Consider the following 25,484-nt stretch of genomic DNA (forward strand, 5'->3'; position numbering starts at 1 on the left):
AATATGATTAAAAACTAATTATAATTATATTTACTATTATTATTATTATTATTATTATTATTATTATTATTATTATTATTATTATTATTATTATTATTATGAATAATTATTTTTTGATTTTTTTTTTTTCGCAGATTAAATATAGTATATTTATTAAATTTATAAAATTTTTTTATATTATTTTATTTTGATATTTTATTTCTATTAATTTTAAATTAAGGTTATTTTTTATTCTTTTATTACCTTAATTTTATTATTACTATTATTTTTTTTTATATAAATCATATTAAAAAGTAATTTATTTTAATTTTTTTGATAAATTTAATTTTTTCTAATAAAGATTAATATAACCATATTTTTTTACTTATTTTATTTTATTACTATAATATTATTTTTATATTATCTATATTTATTTTTATTTTTAATTTTATACATTTAAATACCTTTATTTTAATAATTTTTATCTATAATATTTTAAAAATTTTATAGCTATTTTTATTTTTTTTTATTTAGCGTTTATAAATATATTTTATTATGCAAAATTAAAATTTATTTTAAAAGATTTTTTTTGTTTAAAAAAATAATTGCATTTTAAATTAAATATTTATTTAATATTTTTTTATCCATTTTAATTTTTTTTTATAGTATATTATAATATTATAATTTATTAAATGCATATATAATAATAAAATCAAACTTTTATTCGTTTAAAATTATATTAAATTAAATATATTTTACTTTTTATTTATAAAATAAAGCAATAATACTTTATAATAAAAAAAGTTTTCAATAAATATTTATTTGTAGTTATATTTTTATTCATTTACTGCTTTTTTTAAAAAAATCTAAAAAAGAATAATTATATTTATTCATATGGCTTAATTATCGTTTAATTGTAATTAATGTTAACATCAAAAAGTAAATCAATAAAAAAGGCCAAAAAACAGGTAAATTAAAAATCTAAAAGAAACTACAAAATAAGCTTAATATACTAGACATTGTAAAATTGTGCCAAAGTTTAAATTCATTCATAGATCTTAAAAGAGGACCTTGATCTTCATTATTTTTTGTTTCTTATATAATATTATTTTCCTCATCTTGATATTTATCATAGTCTTCCAGTTCTCCTATTTCTGGAAGACCTTATGGGGTTAGAAATTAAACTAATAAATGTAATAAATTAAGTGAATAAATATACGAAACTACGTAAAAACCTCCAATATAGGAAATACGTATAATGTAACATAAAACTAAAAATCCAGTAAAAATCCATCTTTTTTAGGGAAAAATTACATATTTTTCCACTTTCTTTAGATATGATTTATGTAATTTTTCTAATAAATTTAATTAATTTTCTTCTTGCATATTTTTTTTATTTATATATTTTTAGATTTAATTATTTATTTATTTAATTTTTAAAAAAAATCAATTTATTATGTAAAATAATAAAATTACTGAATAACTTATAAATAAAAATAAATAATTTAAAAGCCGTATTTTCTATTCATTTTTTCAATCTCTATTGTTGAATGCAAAATTATCAAAAGTTTAAATTAATCAAATATTTTTATAAAAATATCCGCCTATATATATTTTATGGAAATTAAACATTCAATAGTGATAAATATATTTATTTTATTATTATTGTTAGTTTAATTTTGGATATTAATTACTTTTTTTGGAATATATAAGGAATTATATGGAGTATTTATTTGATAAAATAGATTAATAAAAACATATTTCTTATAGAAATTCTTATATTTATAAAATTTTTATTTTACTAAAAATTTTTTAAATGTAGTCCGAATTTCATTTAATTTATTATTTTATATATATATTATTTTGAATTAATTAAAAAATAATAATTTATTTATTTTTTTTTAAAAAAATAAAGCATTTATAAAATAAAAAAAAAGGTATAAAAAAACAATAATATAAAAAAAGTAAAAATATTAATAAAAAGAGAAGAAAAGAAAAAATAAAAAAAAATAAAGAAAAACAAAAAAATAAAAAAGAAAAAAAAGAAATAAAATAAATTAATATATAAATATATATCTAAAAAAATAAAAATAAAAAAAATGCAAGTACAAGTGCTTTCACTTGATGGAACAACTCAAGTTTATTCCGTATAAGCTGAATAAAGCATCCAAGAATTAAAATACCAAATTAGCAAATAATTCGGATTAGATGAAGGAATGCTTACTTTAGTATAGAATGGATGTGCTTAGGGAAATAATGAGAAAGTAGCTGATGATTCTACTTATTATTTATCATTGAAATTATTAGGAGGTAAGAAGAAAAAGAAAAAAAATCCTATTCTAGTAAGAAAAAATCTATCCATAAACATAAGTCAACAAAATGTGGGGCTTTAAATTATTATAATGTAGATGGATCAGGAAAAGTTACATTGAGATAAAAGAACTGTCCTAAATGTGGGCCTGGAATTTTCATGGCGAAACATTATGATAGACATTATTGTGGAAAATGTCACCTCACTCTTAAAATCGATGCTGAAACTGCCAGAAAAAATCTCGAAGAATTAAAAAAAAGACAAGAAGCGAAAAATGTTGGTGCAGGAGAAGCAGGAGATAAAGCTGGTGGTGCTGGTAAGAAAGATGCTAAGAAAGCTAAGAAGAAAAAATGAAGAATAGAATTATTTTTTTTATTTAAATATTTTTTTAAAAAAAAGAAAAAAAATATTATATTTTTTTTTATTTAAACTTTTTTAATATTTTTTTTTTTTTTTTTTTTTTTTCATATATATTTTAATTTACATAAGTATTTAAATATTTGTAAAAATTCAAGCTTTTCTTTTTCAGTTTTGGCTTGTAAATCTAATGTTCGGTCATTAAAAATTAAAGAAAAAGAAAGGCTTTTTTCTAAGTCTGTTTTATATTTGAAATTTTGGTAATTCTTTGTTTTTCGACCTTCTATGTAGAATTCTTGCATTTATTATAATGAAATACATTTTTGGGTTTAAATATTATCCTTTTTTGACCAACATAGATATTATAAATCTTATGAAATGTAAATATTTCTTATTTAGGGAAAGAATTTATTATTTCGACCGTATTTTTTCATAGTGAATATTTTTTTGGGAATTTCTTATATCCAGCTTAATTATTTTTCAATGTAAGGGTCTTTTACATCTAATTAAAGTTTAATATTAAGTTTTGTTTGAGTTAATTCATTTTCCGGCTTTTGTTTTTCGTTTTATAAATTTTATGTGATAATTTAGTCTTCTTGTTCTTAGTTTATAATTTATGATTATTTAATAGTATTAGTTTGTTTTTGTATCTAAGGTTAGCTTGCTTATATTTATTTATTTTATTATAAATGGTTATTTAAGATTTTCAATATTTCTTCTTGTGTATTTTATGTTTCTTTTTATTTTTAAGTTTAATTTTTTTATAATATATAATTGTCATATTAAACTTGGCTGTTTTGAACTACTTTTAATTATTCTGTTAGCTAGTTCTATGTTTCTTAAGAAATTTAAGTTTCCTATAGTTATGGTTAAGCATCTATATCTTAGTTTTCTTTTATTGTTTGTTATTGAACGTCTTATGCTTTTTAAATATAAAAATTATTTGTATTTATTGAATTCTCTTAAATATAATTAGTATTGACTTTTTAAGGATTTTTAAATACAGATTCAGTTTATATTGGATGAGTTTCAATTTATTATTTAAAGATTTTATTTATTATATTTTTATTGTCCTTTGTATATTCATTTTAAAGATTGGTTTTATTTTATTCAGTATTAATCAAATCGAATAATTATTAATTATTATAAGTTTATTATTAATTATTTTAATTTTTAGACATTTATTATTAGTTATCAAGTATTTATTATAAATTATTTTATTGATTATATTTTTATTGTATATTATTTAATTATAATTATTAATTATTTTATTCTTATTATTAATTATTTAATTCTTTTTAATTATTAAATTATACATATGATTAATTATATATATTATCACATATTTATTATTAATTATTTTTATTATCATATGTTTTTTATAAATTATTACTTGTTTATTATTTGTTATATTTATTTTTATATACTTCTAATTACTTATCATTTTTTTATTATTAATTATTATAACTATTATTAGAATCTTAATATTAATTTTTATTAATATGTGAATTATTACTTTCATTTATTTTGTAATTTTTCTTATTATAAGAAGTATCAATTTAATTATTCTAGTCTAAATTATGCAAGTTTACATGCTATAAATATTATTAAAAATTATTATGTATTTACTATTAATTATTATTAATCCTAAGAAAATTTTTATATCTCAATTAAAAATCATTTTATTAGTAATATTTATTTTATTGTAATTTTTCATATATAGATTATTATTTTTAATTATTATAGATATCATTTAATTTGTTTTCTTATAAAAAAATTTACAAAGATTTCACACTTTTATTTTTCTCTAATATTGAACTTTTATTTCTTTATGAAATTATGTTTTTATTTTTATCAATTGAGTCTATATCATCTTTCAATGTTTTAATTCTTTATTATAAATAAAAAATTTCTTTTTTTGTAATTTTATCATTATTAATTAAATAATACTTATGTTTTTTAATATCTTCGAGTTTTTTTAAATATTATTATCCATTATTAATATTTTTTAATAAAAAAATTTTTTATTAAATTTAATTTATTTAGCTTTATAAATAATTATCTATTTTTTATATGTATATGTTTATGTTAGTGTTTTTGCCTTATATTTTGTCCAAATAAATTTCTAATATTTCAGAATTGCTTTTTTTGGATGTTTCTTAAAGGGATTTATTATTTTGAGAATGTAAAGAATTTTATTTAGTTTTTTATTAGATAAAACTTCTATCTTTTTTATGCATTTTTTTTTTTTAATTTTTTTTTTAAAATTTAATTTAAAATTTCAAGCAAGTTTTTTGATTTTATTCATTTTTTTTTCAAAATTTATGAAAATTAAATTTATAATAAAAAATAAAATTTATTAATAAATATAAAAAATATAAAAAATTCAAAAAAAAAAAAAAACTCGATTACATAAATAAAAAAATAAACCAATTTACAATTAATATAATATATTTTTATTTTTAAGTATCTAAAAAAATAAAAGATAAAAAACAGAAAAAAAAAAAAAATCAAAAAGTATTTCTTACAAATTCTGAATTAATTAATAGGCCTTCTGATATAAAAATTTTTCCTTCTCTTTATTAGCCTAAAGGATATTTAACGGAAAGTAAAAAATTTAATAAAGGAAAAGTAAGATCATCTTAATAGTTAAATTAAACATGATTCATATCTTCAGGCGTTATAATTTTACAATTTTATTTACATTTTTCTTATAATATATATATATATATATATATATATATAAATATATATTTATATTTATAATATTTATTTTTACTATATAATTCTATTGATTATTTATATGAAATATGTTTATCTTTTTTTCCATGCAAAAAGAAAACAGGGCATTCTACTTTATCTATATTTGCAATATTCTCGAACCTTTCCTTTATCATATATTTTAAAAAACCGATATATTCTTAAACTATACCCCTTATAGATATAAATGCACTTATTAATACTAATGCTCCTATTTTATATTTAGCTGCTAAATACACTGCAGGTCCACTTCCGAGACTTCTACCGGCAATTATAATGTTTTTGGGTTCGAATTTGAGGTTTTTTATTGCGAATTTTAATATATATTTTGCATCTTTTAATATATTTTCCTCATTACATGGTTAATTTGTTTTATATATTCCATAATTTGGATATTCTACTCCTATTATATTTACCTTTTTTATTTATTTAGTTTCAAAATAAAAATATATTTTTTTTTTATTTTTTTAAATAAAAATAAATTATGTGCATACTTCCATAGAATTTCTTAAATGATTCAATAAATTATATGATTTATATATATCTTCGCCATTTCCATGAAAAAAAATAAGCAAATTAGCCGAATTAGTATGAGATTATAAAAATAAACAAGGAACATGACCTAAATGATATTATAAATTCGGATCATAACCTAAATAAAATGGATCGTCTGTTTTATCTGAAAAAAAATGGTTATTTTTTTTAGATTGTTATGGACTATTTTCTGTTGATTATGATAGTTCATCTGTTATTTTTTTAGAATTTGAACGTTTATACATTATATTTTTCGTCGCTTTTAAATTAGGATAGCAGTATTTATGCATAAATTTATGTGGTTTAGTACTTTGTGGACTTATTACTAGTTATGAATCGTCGTTTTTGACTGTTTTTAGCCTTGGAATGTATATTATTTTACCTAAGAGGAATTATTCGAGGGATATTTTGGATTTTTAGCCTTGGAATATTATATAATTTAAATCCATTTGTTTTTTTTTTATTTTTTTTATTATTTTTTAATTGAATTAATAATATATATATGTAATTTTTTTTTATATTAAAAACAAATAAAATGAAATTTTATAAAAAAAAAAAAAAAAAAAAATTATATATCTTAATATTATATTTTTTTATTCAATTTTTTTACAATTTTTTCATTCTTAATTTTTTATCATTTCTTTAAATATTTTCCAATAATTCCTTCATTTCTTATGCCTAATCGAAATTTCCAGCCCTTAACGCAATTAAATCTTCCCTAAACCAACTATCACTGGGTAAAGAAGCTTCTTCTATTTAAATTTTAGGCGGTTAAGGTCTGAAAGCATCCCAAATTACTTCTTTATTATCTAAAAACACTTACTTAGTCCATCTTCCTTCTATATCATGAATTTTTTATTCAATCCAGTCTTTTTCAATGCCTTTAAATTTCCAATATTATGGACCAAGTTTAATCAGATTTTTTTAAAATTCTTTTTATTTTATTTTATAAATACCACCTCTGACTATATCTTAATGTCCTTCTTTTCCAAATTACCAGAACTATTTTTTATCTGGATTTGAACTTAATTCTAAAATAAGTCTATTTTCTAAATCAAAGGCGATATATTTACCTTCTACACTAACATATCTCTGCCCAAAAGATGTCCCATAGATAGTTCCTGGGGCAGTAATCATCCCTATAGATGTTCCATCATTAAATTTTACATATATAACGCCTTAATTGACTCCTTTTATTGAATTAGTACATAAATGAGCCACATTTTCTAAATTAGAGTTAATTCGGAAGTCTTTATGGACATAAAGTAGTGCTGAAACGGGTGGATGGTGGCTTATTTATTCACAGTAGAAAGGGTAACCCTTTATTCGGCATTAGAAGGTCTCACCTAAGATTGGGTTGAAGGGCTTTTCTAGATCTAGGAAGAGAATTGTATTAGAAATGAGAAATCCTGCTGCTTTTTTGAGTCTTAAAATGGGGTCTTGGGGTGGGTTTTTGAAAAAAAAAGGGGCAAAGGAGAAACTTTGGGCGAATCTTTCTAATATAGAACGCTATTCGAATAGGCTTACCGGAAGAGAGATGTTTAAAATGGATTTTCCATTTATTATATTAGAAGAAAGTTATTTTAATAAATGAGCAACTACCTATTTTTAGTTATTTATTATATAAAGGTTTTAAAAAATCATTTTCCCAGTGCTTTTTTCTCTATGGAAGTTATATTTTAAGGAATAGTGACCTTTTTCTTTCGATGACTGTAAATATTCATCTATATAAGGCTTTTTTTTAGACATTAAATGGTATTAAGTAATAGCTTTTTTTATATGAATTTAGTTTTTTAAGTCTTGGAGGAGATTCTAAGCTTCTTCGGCAGTCAAAGGGTTTTTTTTATCATAATTGAAATTTTGGCAATCAGAATAAAAATCTTCTTCTTATATATTTTCATTATCTTCTTATAGGTTTTATTGTTTTTCTTATAAATTTTTATGTTGTTCTTATATATTTTAATTTTGTTCTATTATATTTTCTTGTTAGTTTGTAGCTTATTCGTTTATTTATTATTTTTTTAGGTTGTTTTATTCTTCTTCTTCTTGGTCTTTTTGTTATTATTTATTGAAACTTTTTTGTATTTCTTCCTTATTTATTAAAAATCTAGGGGATATTTCAATTGATTATTAGGAAATATATTGTGTGTCAAAATCTTTTTCGTCTTCTGAGATTTTATTAAGGTTAAGGATTTAAATGCATTTTTTTAAAAAAAATATATTTTTTTTTTTTTTATATACTGTTTTCTTCTGGTTATTTTATGTTTTTTTATTAGTTTTCTTATATTTCTTATATTTCACTTTGGTCTTAAACTTATTTTATATTTTAAATATTTTCGGTTTATTCTTTTTAAATATTTTATTCTTGAATTTAATTTTTTTATTAATTAGTTGGAGTTTATTCTTTATCCATTTTTTTATTTTTTTATTTATTTAAATTTTTATTTTTTTGAGAAAAAAATTAAATAAAATATATATTTTTTTTATAATTCTTTATTTTTTTGGTCAATATATAAAGTATCTATAAATATTAATTAAATTTACCTTTATAATAAATTTGAGTTATTTATTTCATTTTTTGTTAATGAAAAAATATTTTAATAAATTTATATATACAACATGAATTTAAAAAATTTAATTTTCTTATAAAATTTAAAAATAATAAGAAAATAATTTAATTTTTAAATCGAATAAATTCAAATGAGTTTTAAATATAAAATAAGTTTGATATTTTTTTTATTATATATTAATTATATCTAACCTTTATTAAAGATAAGATTATATAAATATTAATATATATATATATATATATATATATATATATAAAGGAATTAATAAATTAAAATACAAAATATTACTATAATTAATTAGATATATAAACAATGATATAATATCCACTTTAGTTTTGTCAGAAAATAAAAAAATTATTTAATTTATATTTATTTAAAAATAAATAGAACATGTTTAAAATTCAACTTAAAAGAAAAAATAAATCTTAAATAGCTTCTTCTTTTCTTTATACATCAGTAAAAGACAAAGCTTTTTATATAATATCCCTTTTTTTACCATGTAATTAAATAACTTTTTCTTCAATAGTATTTTCATATATAATTCTCCATATATTAACATCTTTATTTTAACCTATTCTATGTACTCTTTCAATTGATTAATCTTCTATAGAAGGATTCCACCATGGATCGCATAATATTATATTATTTGCGGCTATTAAATTTAATCCTACACAAGTTACTTTCATTGAAGCTAATAAAACTGTTGCTTTTTCATTATTATCTATTTATTCGAATTTTCGTATTATCTATTCCTTTTAATTATTTCTTATTTATCCATCTATTCTTTCAAAATTAATTTTTTTTAATTCTAATTATTTCTAAAGTACATTAAGCATTCCTATCCATTAAGAAAGGACAATAACTTTTTAATTTTTTAATTAAATTTAATCTATAATTTCTAAAATTCTCTTTATTTTAACTCCTTTGACTTCTTATTAAGAATCCGGTTAAAAATCTAATAAATCAGTATTTATTAAATTACTATCATCATCATCTTTTAAATCATCTCTTATTTTATATATATATATATATATATATATATATATATATATATATATATATATATATATATATATATATTTATCTTTTTAGCATTTTTTTGTATTTTCTTAGATTTTTTTTAAAAACGTAATTTATAAAAATAAAAGGAAAAGATAGGCGATAACATTTTTTTTCTCATTTAGGTTTTTAAAAAAATAATCATGCTAAAAAGTACTATATATATGTATATTACATTTATATATTCATTAAATCTTTATTAGTTAAATGTGATCTACATATTGGACATTATTTCTTATATTCAATACTTTAAAGAAAGCATTCGTTACATAAAAAGTGACCACATACACTCAAAGAATGAATTTATATAGGTTCAAAACAAATAATACATATTTTAAACTCTCCTTATTTTATTTTTATATTAATTCTTTTTTATAGGCTTCTGTAACTGTTTCTTAGGAATTTTATTTATTAAGAAAATATTAGTTTTATTACGTTTTTTTGGAAGTTTTTCCTTCTAAAAAGGAATAAACTTACTCTTATAATATATTCAAATTTATATTTTTTAATTTATCGATATCAAAACCTTTGAAAACAATAGATGGATGTGCACAAAACTATCTTAATTTAGAAATTATTTAAAAAATATGAATATAACTGTTAATGACTTCTTTTTTATTATTTAATTCCTGAAATAATTTCTAGCTTTAAGAAAAAAGTAAATCATATAGTTTTTTTTCTTATTTCTCCATTTAAATTTTCTCTGTAAAAATCTATTTATTAGTCATTTATAATATACATTATCCATTTTCATATTTCGATTGTTTTGTTCTTCGTAAAATTAAGGGCTTTAAAATCTAATGCAACAAATCAAAAGAATCAGACTTTTTCTATTCATCATTTATATATGAATTCCACCAAAACCATTCACCAAATGTTTCTACATTTAAAAATTATAAAAGACTAAATAAATCCTATAATATAATATACATATATATATATATATATATATATATATATATACATATACATATAAATATATTTATATATATTTTAATAATTAATTTTTACATCTAAAATATTTTCTATAGGAGTTGCTGTTAAGCACCATCTATATTAAGAATTTAATAAAAAACAAGCCTTTGCTATGTTACTTTTTCTGTTTTTTATATTTTGGGCTTCATCTAGGATTATTCTTCTCCATTGATTTTAGAAAAGTTATTTATTATTTCTTTTGTATTCATTTGCTAATTAACTGTATGGTATTAGAACTATATCATAATCTTCTAAATTATAGTTTTATGGTTTTTTTTATTAATAATAATTAAATATTTTTATGCTTTTTTCTACCGAATTATTTTCCAATTCTCTCTACCATTATCCTAATATGCTTAATGGTAAAACAACTAAAGTTCCTAGCCTTGAAAACTCTCGCTTATTTTATAAATCGGAATGAATAAGAGCTATTGTCATTAAAGTTTTACCTAAACCCATTTAATCAGCCAGTATACCACCAAAAGTATGCTTTGAATAAACAAAATCAGTACAAACTTTTCCCGAAAGTATATTATGGTAGATTTTTTGATTATAAGGGAGTAACAATTATTAATAGAATGGATTAAGTTCTCTATCTTCTTAATATTATTCTGGATGGTTTTCAAAAAGCTGTTTTTTAGAAATTCTACCTTCTCTATATAGCATCCAGGTTAAACCTTATTTCTAGTAATTAAAAAGTTAAGTTTTGAAAGTAGAAATGGGTAGAGTTTCCGAATAAAATTGAGAAAGACATGTTTTGGAGAAGTTTTCATTAAGTCTTTTAATATTTTTATTTTCTATATAGTTTTCTTATTAGAGTATTTACTATTATTAATTATTAAAAAAAAATATTTATGATTAATTTTATGTTTAGTATATATTTTGGAATAACAAATATTCTTTAATACCATTCTATTATATGTCTTTTTCGTTTTTATAATATTCAAACATGTTCAAAGTATTAAAAACAAAATTTAAATTATCATATTAAATGTCGTATTTTTAATCATCAAAGTACATATTTGTGGTTATTTTAAATTGGTTTTTTTATTTTTATTAAATAAGGGGTGGAACACTAACCTAAACTTCCATAATATGAAAAAATAAATGGATAAATTCGCTTAAATGCTTTATACAGTCTTCATCCCATTTTTACTATATTTCTTATTTAGACATATTTGCCTTACTTTTTCGTATTCTTCTTTCTTTCATTTTTATTATACTTTCCTCGTTTTTTAATTATTTTACTACTATAGGATCTATTACTATGTTTTCATTTAAATAAACTTCTATATTTACATAAAATATATCTTTATCTTCTTTTCTTGGAACTATTTTGCACAATAAGCTTTTAATGTAATGTAGTTTTTGTAGGCTAATACATTCCATACTTAACATCCATAGTGATTTATTTTTCCAATCTATAATTTGCAATATATATATATAAATATAATATTTATATGTTTTTTTACTTTTTAACCATTTATTCCAATATAAGCATGTGTTTTTATATATTTCAAGTCTAATTTTAAACTTTCTCCTCTATTATCTTATATAGGGTAATAAATAACTTCTAAAGGATCACCTTTTTATAATCCTTTTACAAGACTTCTTGCTTTAAAACTTGGAATGTAGTTTTTGCTCATTATTCTATTAAAAATAAACTTTTAATCTAGATTGATTTATAATTAAAATGTTCCTATATATTTAGGCCATTGTTCAGAGTCTTAAAGTTATAAATTAAAATTATTAATTTTTTATAGTTATTTAGTTTATTATTTATAAGTATTTTTTTTCTAATTTAGAAAAGAATTACTTAAATTTTAATTTTATATTATTGATTATTTTTGAAGTTAAGTGTTTTATAAAAATTTATTATTAATTTATTAATTTTATTATTGTTAATTTATTTACTGATTTTCTACTAAATAAAAGTCTAAAGGAATATCAAATTATTAATCAAATATATTATTTAAATCATTTTCGAAATCTATAAAATCATTACTTTTTATCAAAATTATTTCTTGATTTTCTATTTAGTCTTTTTCTTATATTAATTATTTATTAGCACGTTTTAGTTATTTTCTTAAGTTTTCTGTTTAGAAAATATCAAAGGAATAATCTTATTCGGTATAAATTTACTTTTACTAGTCAAATAAATTAATTGGTTCATAATAAATTGATAAAAAATCTTAATTGTTTATATTATTTTATTAATCCATGAGTTTTTATTTTATTTTATTTATTTATTTTTTTAACAAAAATTTAAAACTATTATAATTATAGTATAGCTTTTTCCTTTTTTTTTTTTTTTTTTTCTTCTTTTCTTTGTAATAAAATTTATATTAAAAAATTATTAAATTTTTTTTAAAAAATATATAATCTTTTATCAATAACATGAATATAAATTTTCTTTTAAAATATATTGATATAAAACTATTATTTTTAAAATTAAACAATTAACAAAAAAATTAATTTTAATATGTATATATAATATATATATAATTTATATATAATATATATTTTTAAATAATTGTATAAATACAATACAAAATTATGTATTTTTTTGTTTTGTTTGGTAATCAAAAATAAATTTTGTAAAAAAAATTGATCAATAGAATAATGTATTATTTATTCACTTATATTTAGTTATAATATTTTATATTCAAAATAAAAACATATATATCATATAAGAATTTATAAGCTCTTTTATAAAAATTATATATAAAATAAAAATAGAAAATAATACAGAAAAATCAAAAAACAAAAAACAAATTTATAAAATAAAATAATTAATTTATATATATATGTATATAATAAAAAATACATACTATATTTATTTTATATATATTTTATATATTTATTATAAAAATTAAATTTATTATTTTCTATTTAATATATATATATTTATATATTTTTTTTTATATTTTAATTTTTTTTTTTTTTTTAATCAAATTTTATTTTTAATCTTAAATATTTAATATAGAAATTTTTTTATTTAAAATAGAATATAAAATATTTAAAAAAAACAAAATTAAAAAGAATAACCTCAAATAATAAATATTAAATTATTATAGATTTTAAGTTTAAATTTTTATTGGATATTTTTTATTTAAAAAAGTTTTTTTATCGAATAATAATATTCCTGAATTATTTATTGAGTTTTAAATAAAAAGAAAATATATTATATTAATATTAAATAGTATTTTTATTTAATTATAAATTTAAAAAAAAATTAAAAAAAAATATTAAATTCAATAAAATATATAAAAATAATTAATAATTTTTAAATATTTATATGCTTTATTTTACTAAAAATATTAAATTTTTATTATTATTATTTTAATAAAAATTTAATAGTTATTTATAATTAAAATTAAAGAAAAAAATTTAATAATTTAATAAATTTAATTATTTACATATTTACATATTTATTGAAAATACACTTTTTAAATTTTTAGTATGAAATAATTATTTTAAAAAAAATAATTACAAAATATTAAAAAAAAATTTAAAAAATTAATATGTCTAATAAAAATTAATATAATAAAAGATAAAATAATAAAAAAATAAATATAAATATATATATAAATATTATATATTTATATATTTTTATATATATATATTTATAAAATAATTTTTGTTAAATCAAAATTATATTAAATTAAACAATAAAATAAAAATAAACTAAAATAACGAATAAAAGGTCTAATGCTTTTATATAATGTTCAGTTTATTTTCTAAATATATATTTTTTTATTTATTTTTAAATTTATTTTAATGATTAATAGTATAATAATTATATCTTTTTTCTTTTTAATAATTGAATTGATCTATATATACTTAATTTTTATTAAGAATTTTTTATTATTTATATTTTTAGCATTTAAATAAAATTCTATTTAATCAATTTATTTATTTATATTGTTTATTTGTTAATAAAAATTTATTGTTTAATTTTTAAGATATAAATTACTATTTTTTTATTCAAAAAAGAATTATTTTTTTGATTATTAAGGTTATTTTATTTATTTTACAAAAAATGTAATTATAATTTAATTTTTAAATAAAAATTAAACATTCAAAATATATAAAATACATTAAATAATTCTAATTTTTTATATCAAAGAAAATTTCAAAATCAATCATCTAAAAAAAATAAAAAAATATATAAAAATAATAAAAAAATAAATATTAACATTATAAGAAATTATCATTATTATTATTATTTTCTTAATTTTAACTTTCCTTTTATTCATTAGCTAAAAACTAAGCTTATTCTAAAGTAATAGCTGCAATTATATATTCATCCAACTTCAAAAGCTACGAATTTTTTCCACCTATAGCCACCCATGCAAATCCATCCATCCCCCAGCTTTTTCCCCAAGAGTTTTAAATTATCCAATATTCTTATCTATTATCCGAAACTCCCCATCCTACAATTTTAACTGAGTGCATTCCTTTTAATTTTGTGGCGTTTTCCGAAACTTAATAAACTCCGTTTTTATAAACTAAAAAATCACTATAAATAAACATATTACCCACAACAGGCCCATTCTATTAAATTTCCCTTTTAATATTTTCTGACGATGTTGAAATGCAATAATCATAAATTTTAGTACTTTCGCAATTTTAGAGATTTTTGCAACCGTTTTATGTGTAACATTCCTCAGTATATAAACCATATTTTTTTGCTTATTGGAAACTTTTAGACACGAAGCCTCCATTGCATTTATATGACTCTTTTTCGTAACAATATATTTGAGGGTTTGGGGAAAACTAATGTATTTAAGTTCCTTAAGTTTAGCCACATATACGATCTTCTATAGATGAAACTACTGCATATGAATAGGCCGAAGAACAGTTTGGGGTTTAGGTTTTGATTTAAATAGGACACTAAGGGTTACGCGTATAAAAATTGAAGGAAATTTAAATTATTGTATGGCTTTATTCAGATTTGCATTTTATGAATTATTTTTTATGCGAAAATTAATTATTAAGTATTTATGGAACATCACTTAACATTTTATTCTTTTTTATTTTTTTTTTATTTTTTTTATTTTTTTTTTTTACTTAAAATAAATCATTAGAACCAATCTTAAATGATTAGCTTTTGTTGTTAAATTTTTCTATTTCTTGTTAAATTATTACTTTTTCGGTAAGCTTTTTGGTATTAGGACCTTATAGAGAATATAATATTGCTATTACTAATACTAAAATACCTACCAAAATTAATTTTGGGAAATATTTTTTAAGAGAAATGGAAATATTGGATTTTTTTCCTTTTCTTTGTATTTATGCTTATTATGCCTATTATAGTGTTTTTTTATTCATTTTTTTTATTTTTTTCAAATAATTAAAAATACAAGTATAAAAATGTATAATTTAATTTTTATTAATATAAAAAATAAGATATAATTAAATTATATATAAAATAAATAAACGTGTAAATAAACTATATATCTATATTTTTTTTGTTATAAAAAAAAAAAATCAATATATACATATTAATTACTGTTTTTGGCTAAAAATAATATCTTTCATTTAATTAATAAACTTTCTTCCATAATTTCTTCTTCTTAAATAAATTCTAGATTTTTCTTATCTTCATTTTACAAATCTTCCTATATTTTATCCAAAAGCACCGCCCAATCACTTTTTATAATTACCCAAATCTACACTCCCGAAGTACAGCAAATCCCGAAAACTATCCCCATCCAAATTCCCGTAATTTAGAAAAAAGTTGCAAAAATATGAGCTAAAATTTACCCTATAAACAAATAAGAAAAAACAAACGACCATGCAGCTAAATTTTATTTCCCAATACCCCTCGTAATCCCTGTTACACCAGCCAAAATTGAATCCATACACATAATGAATTAAAAAAGCATAAAATTATCATTTAAAGTTGATATAGTATTTATATCATTTGTAAAAATCTACACAAACCATTCTTTAACTAAATATAAAGGCACCTAAGTTATAATTAAAAAGCATAACAAAATAGTCATTCCTTATTTAGAAAAATCATTAGCCCTCTTAATATTTTTATTACCCATTTCATTTCCCACAAAAGTAGTTAGAGCAATCGATATTCCATATCCAAATTAATAATATACTGTGTTTATATTGTTCATAATTACATGTGCGTTAAACATATATATTTCTAATCGAGCTGCTTGCATTGTAAAAAGCTCATAAGATAGCCATTCTAAGGTCAATAGAGAACCTATAGGGATTATATATGTGAGGAAATGTCTCTATTATTTAAAGGCGGCTGAAGAAATGTGCATTCCGAATTTTTTATCAATTTTTTTCACCACACAAAGTCTCAATACTACAAAAAGATTAATAAATTCGACAAAAGTACGACCTATAGCCGCTCCTATAATCCCCATTTATAAATATGATATAAAAAAATAATATATAAGGAAAGAAAATCCTGTAGAAATACACACGGCGATCAAAGGAAGCTAATATTAATTTTAGGCAGTCAAAAAACCCTTACAGATATTATAAATTCCATTAAAATAAAAAGCCAAAATACCATATTTACAATATAGGGCCGAATTCATGCTTATTTCCGGATTTCCAATTAGAAAATTTAAACATTCCTCAGTATATAACATTAAAAATAATATAAAAATCATACATAGAGATACTATATATACTCCTCTTTGGAAAAAAACACCAGTCATTTTATATTTTTAGGCGCCGAAAGAAAAACTAGCAAGTGTTTCAACACCTACACCTATTCCTCCGAAAATTCCAACAGCAAAACAATTAGACCACATCAAACCCATGCCAAAACCGCTAATTTCAATATCTTTATTTGATTGGCCAATAAAATATAATTAAATTAAAGATGGAACCCATTCTAGGAACATAAAAAGAGAAGTTTAAAATGATGAGATTAATATTTTATTAAATTAATAACGAAGTTATATGTTTTGGTAGAAGTTTAGACCAAAATAATCAAGAAAAGTCTTTTAAGTTAAATCAGAGGATTCAGGTTGACTTTTTATTTTTTCGTTGGCGGATGAAGAATTTTTTTTAACGATACTATTGTATTTTGAGAGAGATGAAAAACTCATGTTTTATTATTTTTATACAGATAAATAATTGATTTGTAAATTATAAAATTTTTAATTATTTAGAATTTTGCAAAAAAAAAAAAAAAAAAAAAAAAAATAATATTATTTTTAAAAACTTTATTTATAAATTTATTTATTTTTATAAATATTTTGTAAAATGCTTTAATAATTTATATTGATTGTTTTTATTTTATTTATAAAAAGAAATTAATTATTGTATATACTATAAATATATATTTATAGAAACAAATAATAAAAAAAAAAATTTAAATATAAAAAATAGATAGTAAATTTAAATTATTAAAAAGAAAATTTATTATAAATAATTATTAAAAAAATATAATAAAAATAAAATTAAAAAAAATAAAAAATAAGAAAAAAAAATAACAAAAAATTAAAAAAATATAATATATTAACAACAAATATAATTAAATAAATATTTAAATAAATAATTATAATTATTATAAATATGAGAATATTAAATTAAACTAATTTAGCTAAAACATTATATTCAAAATCATTAACAGCTCCTTTTAATTCTTACAAAGATATACATCGCGATGAAATTAAATAATTCAATCCAATTCGACCTCGTTTAGCAATTATGCGTAGTGATCGTCAATCCCGTAAAGTTTTAGAAAAAACCTATTAAATTAAACATAAATAATTAAATATATCAAAACCAGTTCATTAATAATTTAATCCAGAAAAACAAAATGAAATATCATAAAAAAAAGATGAATGGTTACTTGATTTATAAGAAATATATTATAAAATTCATGATTTTCTTTAAAAACTATTAAAGTCTTAAAACTCTAAATAAAACGATAACATTAATTCATCACTTAATTTTAAATAAAATCTATAAAAATAAATGTAAGACACATAAAATATTATAAATAAACTGTCTATTCCAAAATAAGACATATTTTCTGATCGAGAGAGTATTTAATTAACAAAATAATTCAAATAAGGTTTATAGATATTATATTTATTAATGGAAAATATATAAACTACTCAAAGATAGAAAGATTTTATAAATTCTTTGAATTTTAGAAAGAAAGTTATAAAGAAAAATAATTCGCATTTATTATTTTAAGAAGTACGTAAAAGTGCTTAAAGATTACAAAAAATTAAAGTTGGTAATAATTTAGATAATTTATTAAAAATTTAATCTTAATAAAATACTAATAATATAGAAAATATAGATAATATTTAAGAAAATAACTCCTTTTTTTCAAATAACGAATGTACTTTGTAAAATTTCTTATTTTAAAAAAAAAACTTTAGAATTTAATCCATAAACTTAACTTTATTAATGAATCTTTTATTGATTTTACATCTAAATATTAAAATTTGAATACATATTTTAATTAAAGAAAAATTCTTTTAGATTTATATACTTAGTAAACAAAATTGGATTAGTTTTTTGATAAAAACAAGCAAAAATATAAACATTTGTAATAAAATCGCTCTTAATAAGTTCAAAATGATGTCTAAAATATTCAAGTAGATGCTGATTTGTTATTTGATGATGAAAAAGATGTGTAAATAAGTCTTTTTTTATAGGATTAGTTATTAAACCCTTAAAAGACAGGGCATAAAATTCAAAAAATAAACGAAGAAATCGCCTTTACACTTGCCCAGGAAGAGAACGAAATAAAAATGTAAGAAATAAAGTAATTAAATGTAGAATAAAACCAAATATTTTGGGAATAGTTACTAAAAGAAGATAAAAAAATAAGGTAGAAAAAAACTGAAAATATATAAAAAAATAAAAGGAAGAAGTAAAAAAAGAAAAAACTAAAAATAATAATAATAATAATAATAATAATAATAATAATAATATTAATAATAATAATAATATATTTTTTTTTACAGAAGCAATATTTAAATAAGATTAGCTATAAAATTTGTAAAATTTAATATTAAATGCTCACCCTAATAATCCTATATTAAAAATTGCTTTCGCTAATAATAAAGCTTTTTAAAAAAGTCAATAAAATAATAATTAAATTAATGTTTTCCAAAAAAATATAATTCCTAAAACTTCTGAATTTCCAAAAAGATAAATATCGAAAAATTAATTTTAATTAAAATAATAAGAAATAGTTAAATATCCATCTATATCCAAAAATTAAAATACTTAATAATAGTTTTATAAAACAGAAAAAATAATATATCCATCTTATAAAGATTAATCTTCTAATTTTAATGAAAATAAGGAAAATTTTGGAAAACCAAAATATTTATAAAGATATTCGTTTGCCAGTAATTTTCTATAGTAAAATAAAAAAAATCAAAAGAAAAATAGTTTCACAAATTCAACAAGACCGAATACTTAATAAACTTCTAATTTAAATTTTATAACAAAAAGAATGGGTTTAAAAAGTGAAAATGGAATAAGAAGAATATAATAATAGTAGTATAAATAGTAATAATACATAAAATTAGAAATTGATTGTATTCCTTTGTAAAGATAAAAATGTAATAATTATGAAAATTATTTTTTAAAAAATAAATAAAATTTTTATAATGGAACAAAAAAAAGTTAGTCAAATTTTTTTGATACATTAAATGGAAATTTATTTATAAATAAAATTTGATTTTATATTTAAAAATATGTATTATATTACAAATCAAAAAAATAAATAATAAAAATATATGTCTAAATATATATAAATATATATATATATATAATATATAAATATATAAATATATATACTTATATATATATAAATATATAAATAATTTTATATTATTTATATTTTTATTTATATTTTTTATATTTTATATTTTACTTTTACTTTCACTTATACTTTTATTTAAAAAAATATAAAAATTTTATTAAATATTTTATATAATTTATTATATCTTTTAATTATTAATTAATATTACTATTTTAATATATATAATTTTTTTTCATTCACTATATTTTTTTTTATATTTAATTCTAATATATCTAATTATTCAAATAAAACTTTATTATTATTATTTACAAAATCAAATAAATTTTCTTTCATAATTAAATATATTGAAATTTGTATAAATTTTCTTTTCTTTTATAAAATAAATTTATATTATTTAATTTTATATAATTATTTTAATATCTTTAAAATAAAAATATGATATATTAACTTATTTTTTCTCTTTTAATTGCTGTATTAATTCCTTCGTTTTTTTTTTAATAAAAAAGCTTTTGTATTAGGATTTCAGCAATTTCACTTTTGTCACTTATAATTTTTATTTCCTATACTATATTAAAATTTGGTTTCTTTGAATAACCAATTCCTATAGATATTTATTCAAATTGTAATTATCTTGAAAACACTATCGGACCTGAAGACTTTGCAAAAGTAGATTCAAATAGTTTTCTATTTTCATCTAATGATAATATTTAGTAATGGGAAATAGGAGGTCCTAATAAGACATAAAACGGACATATTTATTTATTGAAAATGGATAAAAATTTAACTTCTTAATATAAATTAAAATTAGAAAACTTTCCATAAACAATTCCTTTTCATCCTCATGGGATTTATTTTAGATAAGAAGATTAAGTACTTTTTGTAATAAATCACCCTTATATTTTCGAAACTCCAGGTGATAGAATTGAAATTTTTAAGTTTAATGAATAAAATAAGACTTTGATTTATTTATAATCTATTTATTTTGGATAATAATATAATGGAATATTAAACAATCTCATAGTTTTCGATAAAGGAAAATTATTAGTTACTTAATATTTGTCAACAACAGACCCTAAAGAAGGGAGAACTGGAAGAAACAAATTCCGTGAATTGGCTGATATAGCTGAAGTTTTATTCGAATTGGAATATACTTATGTTTTATCATGTTTATGGAAGGAAGAATATAATTAATAAATAGCCTTGCCTTAATGTACCGTATTAAAGAACACTAAAGGTACAATTAATAATGGAATCACATGGGATAAAGTAAAATATATATTAAATTTTAATATTTTTAAAAATACACAATCAATAACGAAAAAATGGATTATGGCATTTTTTTTTTGTTCGATTGAGTTATTTTTTTTAATAAATAAAAAATATTAATTAAATTTTAGGAATAAAATATTGTTTTTGTATCTGATATAGGTTAATCTAAAATAAATGTATATAATTTGAAAAAAGAAGATGGAAATTTAGAAAAAACAAATGAAATTTAAACTTTAGTATAGTTAGATAATATAAATTTTGATGAAGAAAATAAACAAATAATTGGAGGAGGATTATTTAGAATGATTGATTATGTAAATTTTATATAAGGAAGTAAATAAAAAGGTGAAGTATTACAAAATATGGATATTTATTGGTGTGGTATTTTAGAAATTAACTATTAAAAAAATCTCCAAAAAATAATTTATTCAAATAAAAACTCACCTATAGGATGCACTATAGCTTTTAAAGGTTAAAATAATACTTTATTTATAGGAAATTTTGGAGACAAAGGAATATATAAATGTTAAAGTTGATTTTTTTTTTTAAAAAAAAAAAGATAAAATAAGAAAAAAAAAAAAGATAAAATAAAATAAAAAAATATATATAAAAAAAATAATAATAATATATTTTTATTTTATTTTCATTAATTTTAAAATTATAAACTTTCCTTATAAACAATTTTTTATAAAGCTTCTTTTGTCAAAGTAAATTTCGAATCCCAACTCCAATCAAAAGGTTATTCGCATTCCGGTTCTTCATCTGGATAATGTAATCCTTCAAAATATGGATGTTCTAAACATTATTTAACAGTACATCTTTTGTCAGGATTAAATGTTAACATTTTGTCCATTAAATCTAAAAGTAAAGGATTTGCGTTAGGGTAGAGGTTTTTCCATTGTTATTTAGTCCTTTTAGGTAATGATTTTATATATTTTATAGCATTTTCATTTCCTATATATGACATATCTTCTGCTGTAGGAGTTCCTAATATAGCGATTACTCGTTGAACTTAATCAAGGTAATTTTCGCCAGGAAATAAAGGAGTTCGGCCTACTAATTCAGCCGCAATACAACCTATGGACCATATATCAACTGCTTTTGTGTATTCACTTGCATTTAAAATTACTTCAGGAGATCTATACCATCTAGTTATAACATATCTATAAATGTAATTATTTTAATTTAATTTAAAAAAAAAAAAAAATACTCAGTTTTGAATTCATCTTCTTCTTCGTATCCTCTAGATAACCCTAAATCACATATTTTCAAATCACAGTTTTTATTACATAATAAATTAGAAGGTTTTAAATCACGATGAATTACATTTGCTGAATGAATATATAAAACTCCTCTTAAAATTTGATATAAGAAATATTATATATGTTCATCAGAAAGATCCTTTTATTTTTTTAAAAAAATTAAAAAAATAAATAAAAAGAAATATAATTTATGTATATAAATATATATTAATATAAATATAAATATATAATATATAAATATAAAATACTTAACGCGAGTATATTACTCTATGAAGATCAGTTTCCATTAATTCAAATACTATGTATATATCTTCATCACCTGTAGGTAAATTAGGTTTTATTATATCTAATATAGACACAATATTATCATGATCGAAAAATTCTTAATTATAAATAATTATTTATTAATTTTTTTAATTTTTTTTTTAATTTTTTTTTTATTTTTTTTTATTTTTTTATTTATTTATTTTTTAATGATAAAAATTTATTTTATTACTTAATAATTTTATTTCTCTTACAATTCTTTTTGCATCTATTAAATCATCATAAGCATTATGTACCTTTTAATCGTTTTTATATTTAATAAATATAAATTATTTATTATTATTTATAAATAAATATAAACTTTCTTTATTGCAATTTTCTGACCAGTTTTTTTATCTAAAGCTGAACAAACTACTCCATATGCGCCATAACCTATTTATTTAATTAATTCATATCTTTCATCAACTACAAAAACTTAGCCTTCGTTTTTTAATTTATTTTTAAATTTTTAATAATATTTTTAGTTATTTTTTATTTTTTATTTTTTTATATTTAAATATTATTACCTCCACATTCAAATTTATGTTTTCCTTTAGGTACTATTATTTATTTTTATATTTTTTCTTATTTTTTTATTTCTTCTTGATTGTTAATTTATTTGTTCATTTTCAATTATTAATTTATTTTAATTTAAAAAATATGTATATAAATATTTTATTTTTTTTAAATAATTATATATAATTATATGTATTTAATATTTAAAAAATAAATAATAATTATAAACAAAAATAAACATTTTTTTTTATTCTTTTTTTATTTTTTAAATGATAAATTTATATGATATATGTTTTACTATATATATTTTTACAAATTAAACAATGAATTATAACTAAAAAAAATAGCTAATTTTGTTTTTTTTATCATAAACTAATAAATAATACCTAAAAAATATAAATAATTATGTTTTTTATAATTTATTTTTAATTTATTAAATAAAAATTAAAAATTTAAATAATTCAAAAATATTAATCTGAATTATGGTTATTTTGTAAAATATTTAAACTATATAGTTCATTTTTGATTCTTAGGAAATTTAACAATTTATAGGCCAATTTACTACTTAAAATACATAAAATCTATATATATAAATATATATAAATATATATATATATATAAATATATAAATATATATATATATAAATTATTAATAATTTTACATATAACATTATTGAAAAGACTGATATTATTACAAGTAATTAATAAAAAATAATTTTTTCACATTTATATTTATTCAAATAATAAATTAATATTAATTTTATAAGTATACAAAGAATTCCTAAAAGACATACCTAAAAATTAATAATAATAGGTATACAATATATTTATAATTTATATTAAAAAACTGCTGGTATTATTTTCTTTTTTTTATAACATAAGGCAATAAAAACTAATAATAAAATTTGTATTTAATGCAATAAAATTATTAATAAAAATTATACATAAACTAGACGATGAAATATCTATTAGAGTTGCAAAAATAAACAAAAAGACAATTATTTATATAAAGCAATTAAATTAATATATAATAATATTAAATATAATATCAACAATTCCCAAAAAAGTACACATAGTTAACAAATGCTAATATATTTTAAATATATCTGCTTTTTAATATCATGCATAAATCTTAATTTAAATATATCTTTACATGAAATATTATCTTGATTTTCTTAACGTTCAATTTCTTTCATTAATGTATCAAAAATATTATTAATTTAATCCTGTTTAGCCTGCTTTACAGATATTTTTATGAAAGGAACTTTTAAAATATCAGATATAACTTTCGCATAATTAGTCTTTATTTATTTTACGTTTAAATCACATTTATTTTCTACCAAGACAAAAGGCTTATTATAACCGTTCATTTAAAAAAGCTTATCCTATAAAAATAAAGCATATTTAAAAGAATTTAAATCATCCTTTGCAAACATTATTATATATCCATTTATATTATATTGATGCCTTTACGGAATAAGAAGTAAGTATTCATTCTTTTTAAAAATAAAAAATATATATAAAAGCTTGATTGTATAATAAAAAAATATATTTATAATAATGTATATATGTATATAAAAAATATTTATTTTATATAAATATATTTAATATATTAAAATATTTATATTAATATTACAAACGAAGGTGAATCTATTACCTCTATTTCGCAATTCATATTTCTATATCTATTAATTGTATAAATTAATATATATACATTTTTTTTCATATTTATTTATATATTTTTGTATAATATATATATATGTATAAATTTTAGTTTAATAAATACTTTATACTTGATAAAATGT

At 17.9% G+C, this 25,484-nt stretch overlaps 5 protein-coding genes across 5 annotated transcripts, besides 71 other annotated features; 2 read left to right on the forward strand and 3 right to left on the reverse strand. All coding sequences in view use genetic code 6, as the record gives it.

Annotated features, from left to right (window-relative positions):
- Positions 1-34: 34 nt before the first annotated feature.
- Positions 35-100: a microsatellite.
- A 202-nt stretch (positions 101-302) lies between these two features.
- Positions 303-339: a microsatellite.
- Positions 304-346: a microsatellite.
- Positions 347-353: 7 nt separating this feature from the next.
- Positions 354-396: a microsatellite.
- Positions 366-422: a microsatellite.
- Positions 423-1,743: 1,321 nt separating this feature from the next.
- Positions 1,744-1,792: a microsatellite.
- Positions 1,793-1,918: 126 nt separating this feature from the next.
- Positions 1,919-2,036: a microsatellite.
- Positions 1,969-2,032: a microsatellite.
- Positions 1,970-2,036: a microsatellite.
- Positions 2,037-2,054: 18 nt separating this feature from the next.
- On the forward strand, positions 2,055-2,680 carry IMG5_162560 (ribosomal protein, putative; the record flags this gene model as incomplete). Its single annotated transcript, XM_004030304.1, has 1 exon — positions 2,055-2,680. A coding segment is annotated over one exon (357 nt), but the record flags the coding sequence as incomplete, so codon positions are not given.
- A 1,208-nt stretch (positions 2,681-3,888) lies between these two features.
- Positions 3,889-4,007: a microsatellite.
- Positions 3,969-4,037: a microsatellite.
- A 937-nt stretch (positions 4,038-4,974) lies between these two features.
- Positions 4,975-5,014: a microsatellite.
- Positions 5,015-5,359: 345 nt separating this feature from the next.
- Positions 5,360-5,416: a microsatellite.
- Positions 5,367-5,431: a microsatellite.
- Positions 5,432-6,393: 962 nt separating this feature from the next.
- Positions 6,394-6,422: a microsatellite.
- Positions 6,423-6,528: 106 nt separating this feature from the next.
- Positions 6,529-6,574: a microsatellite.
- Positions 6,539-7,078, reverse strand: IMG5_162570 (PH domain protein; the record flags this gene model as incomplete). Its single annotated transcript, XM_004030305.1, has 1 exon — positions 6,539-7,078. The coding sequence occupies one exon, from the start codon at positions 7,076-7,078 to the stop codon at positions 6,539-6,541; it is 540 nt and encodes a 179-aa protein (XP_004030353.1).
- Positions 7,079-7,825: 747 nt separating this feature from the next.
- Positions 7,826-7,923: a microsatellite.
- Positions 7,924-8,352: 429 nt separating this feature from the next.
- Positions 8,353-8,392: a microsatellite.
- Positions 8,393-8,720: 328 nt separating this feature from the next.
- Positions 8,721-8,766: a microsatellite.
- A 760-nt stretch (positions 8,767-9,526) lies between these two features.
- Positions 9,527-9,591: a microsatellite.
- Positions 9,592-9,860: 269 nt separating this feature from the next.
- IMG5_162580 (hypothetical protein) lies at positions 9,861-11,496 on the reverse strand (the record flags this gene model as incomplete). The annotated part of the gene is made up of 2 exons (XM_004030306.1): positions 9,861-10,484; positions 10,582-11,496. The coding sequence occupies 2 exons, from the start codon at positions 11,494-11,496 to the stop codon at positions 9,861-9,863; spliced, it is 1,539 nt and encodes a 512-aa protein (XP_004030354.1).
- Positions 10,486-10,562: a microsatellite.
- Positions 11,497-12,890: 1,394 nt separating the features above from the next.
- Positions 12,891-12,933: a microsatellite.
- Positions 12,934-13,023: 90 nt separating this feature from the next.
- Positions 13,024-13,068: a microsatellite.
- Positions 13,031-13,068: a microsatellite.
- Positions 13,033-13,079: a microsatellite.
- A 366-nt stretch (positions 13,080-13,445) lies between these two features.
- Positions 13,446-13,496: a microsatellite.
- Positions 13,448-13,496: a microsatellite.
- Positions 13,497-13,765: 269 nt separating this feature from the next.
- Positions 13,766-13,798: a microsatellite.
- Positions 13,799-13,830: 32 nt separating this feature from the next.
- Positions 13,831-13,910: a microsatellite.
- Positions 13,911-14,021: 111 nt separating this feature from the next.
- Positions 14,022-14,065: a microsatellite.
- Positions 14,066-14,074: 9 nt separating this feature from the next.
- Positions 14,075-14,113: a microsatellite.
- Positions 14,075-14,125: a microsatellite.
- Positions 14,119-14,176: a microsatellite.
- A 519-nt stretch (positions 14,177-14,695) lies between these two features.
- Positions 14,696-14,735: a microsatellite.
- Positions 14,697-14,736: a microsatellite.
- Positions 14,700-14,737: a microsatellite.
- An 832-nt stretch (positions 14,738-15,569) lies between these two features.
- Positions 15,570-15,614: a microsatellite.
- Positions 15,570-15,616: a microsatellite.
- Positions 15,578-15,616: a microsatellite.
- Positions 15,617-17,710: 2,094 nt separating this feature from the next.
- Positions 17,711-17,736: a microsatellite.
- Positions 17,737-17,967: 231 nt separating this feature from the next.
- Positions 17,968-18,049: a microsatellite.
- Positions 17,971-18,044: a microsatellite.
- Positions 17,973-18,041: a microsatellite.
- Positions 17,981-18,047: a microsatellite.
- Positions 17,996-18,047: a microsatellite.
- Positions 18,050-19,447: 1,398 nt separating the features above from the next.
- Positions 19,448-19,505: a microsatellite.
- An 806-nt stretch (positions 19,506-20,311) lies between these two features.
- Positions 20,312-20,385: a microsatellite.
- Positions 20,314-20,389: a microsatellite.
- Positions 20,390-20,439: a microsatellite.
- Positions 20,392-20,437: a microsatellite.
- Positions 20,392-20,444: a microsatellite.
- Positions 20,398-20,423: a microsatellite.
- A 38-nt stretch (positions 20,445-20,482) lies between the features above and the next one.
- Positions 20,483-20,535: a microsatellite.
- Positions 20,536-20,751: 216 nt separating this feature from the next.
- IMG5_162590 (paraoxonase 3, putative) lies at positions 20,752-22,134 on the forward strand (the record flags this gene model as incomplete). The annotated part of the gene is made up of 2 exons (XM_004030307.1): positions 20,752-21,595; positions 21,727-22,134. Exons 1-2 carry the CDS (start codon positions 20,765-20,767, stop codon positions 22,132-22,134), a joined length of 1,239 nt encoding a protein of 412 aa, XP_004030355.1. The 5' UTR covers positions 20,752-20,764.
- Positions 21,781-21,827: a microsatellite.
- Positions 22,135-22,144: 10 nt separating the features above from the next.
- Positions 22,145-22,223: a microsatellite.
- Positions 22,146-22,199: a microsatellite.
- Positions 22,146-22,228: a microsatellite.
- Positions 22,158-22,228: a microsatellite.
- A 13-nt stretch (positions 22,229-22,241) lies between these two features.
- IMG5_162600 (protein kinase domain protein) lies at positions 22,242-23,698 on the reverse strand (the record flags this gene model as incomplete). Its single annotated transcript, XM_004030308.1, has 5 exons — positions 22,242-22,761; positions 22,809-22,999; positions 23,109-23,242; positions 23,357-23,420; positions 23,486-23,698. 5 exons carry the CDS (start codon positions 23,696-23,698, stop codon positions 22,242-22,244), a joined length of 1,122 nt encoding a protein of 373 aa, XP_004030356.1.
- Positions 23,054-23,107: a microsatellite.
- Positions 23,055-23,104: a microsatellite.
- Positions 23,258-23,333: a microsatellite.
- Positions 23,265-23,331: a microsatellite.
- Positions 23,265-23,335: a microsatellite.
- Positions 23,269-23,333: a microsatellite.
- Positions 23,270-23,333: a microsatellite.
- Positions 23,699-23,730: 32 nt separating the features above from the next.
- Positions 23,731-23,768: a microsatellite.
- A 34-nt stretch (positions 23,769-23,802) lies between these two features.
- Positions 23,803-23,905: a microsatellite.
- A 356-nt stretch (positions 23,906-24,261) lies between these two features.
- Positions 24,262-24,323: a microsatellite.
- Positions 24,324-25,250: 927 nt separating this feature from the next.
- Positions 25,251-25,304: a microsatellite.
- Positions 25,258-25,303: a microsatellite.
- Positions 25,305-25,412: 108 nt separating the features above from the next.
- Positions 25,413-25,446: a microsatellite.
- Positions 25,447-25,484: the final 38 nt, after the last annotated feature.

The sequence above is a fragment of the Ichthyophthirius multifiliis genome (assembly GCF_000220395.1).
Source record: "Ichthyophthirius multifiliis unplaced genomic scaffold scaff_1120509251221, whole genome shotgun sequence".
NCBI classification, from domain to species: Eukaryota; Ciliophora; class Oligohymenophorea; order Hymenostomatida; genus Ichthyophthirius; species Ichthyophthirius multifiliis.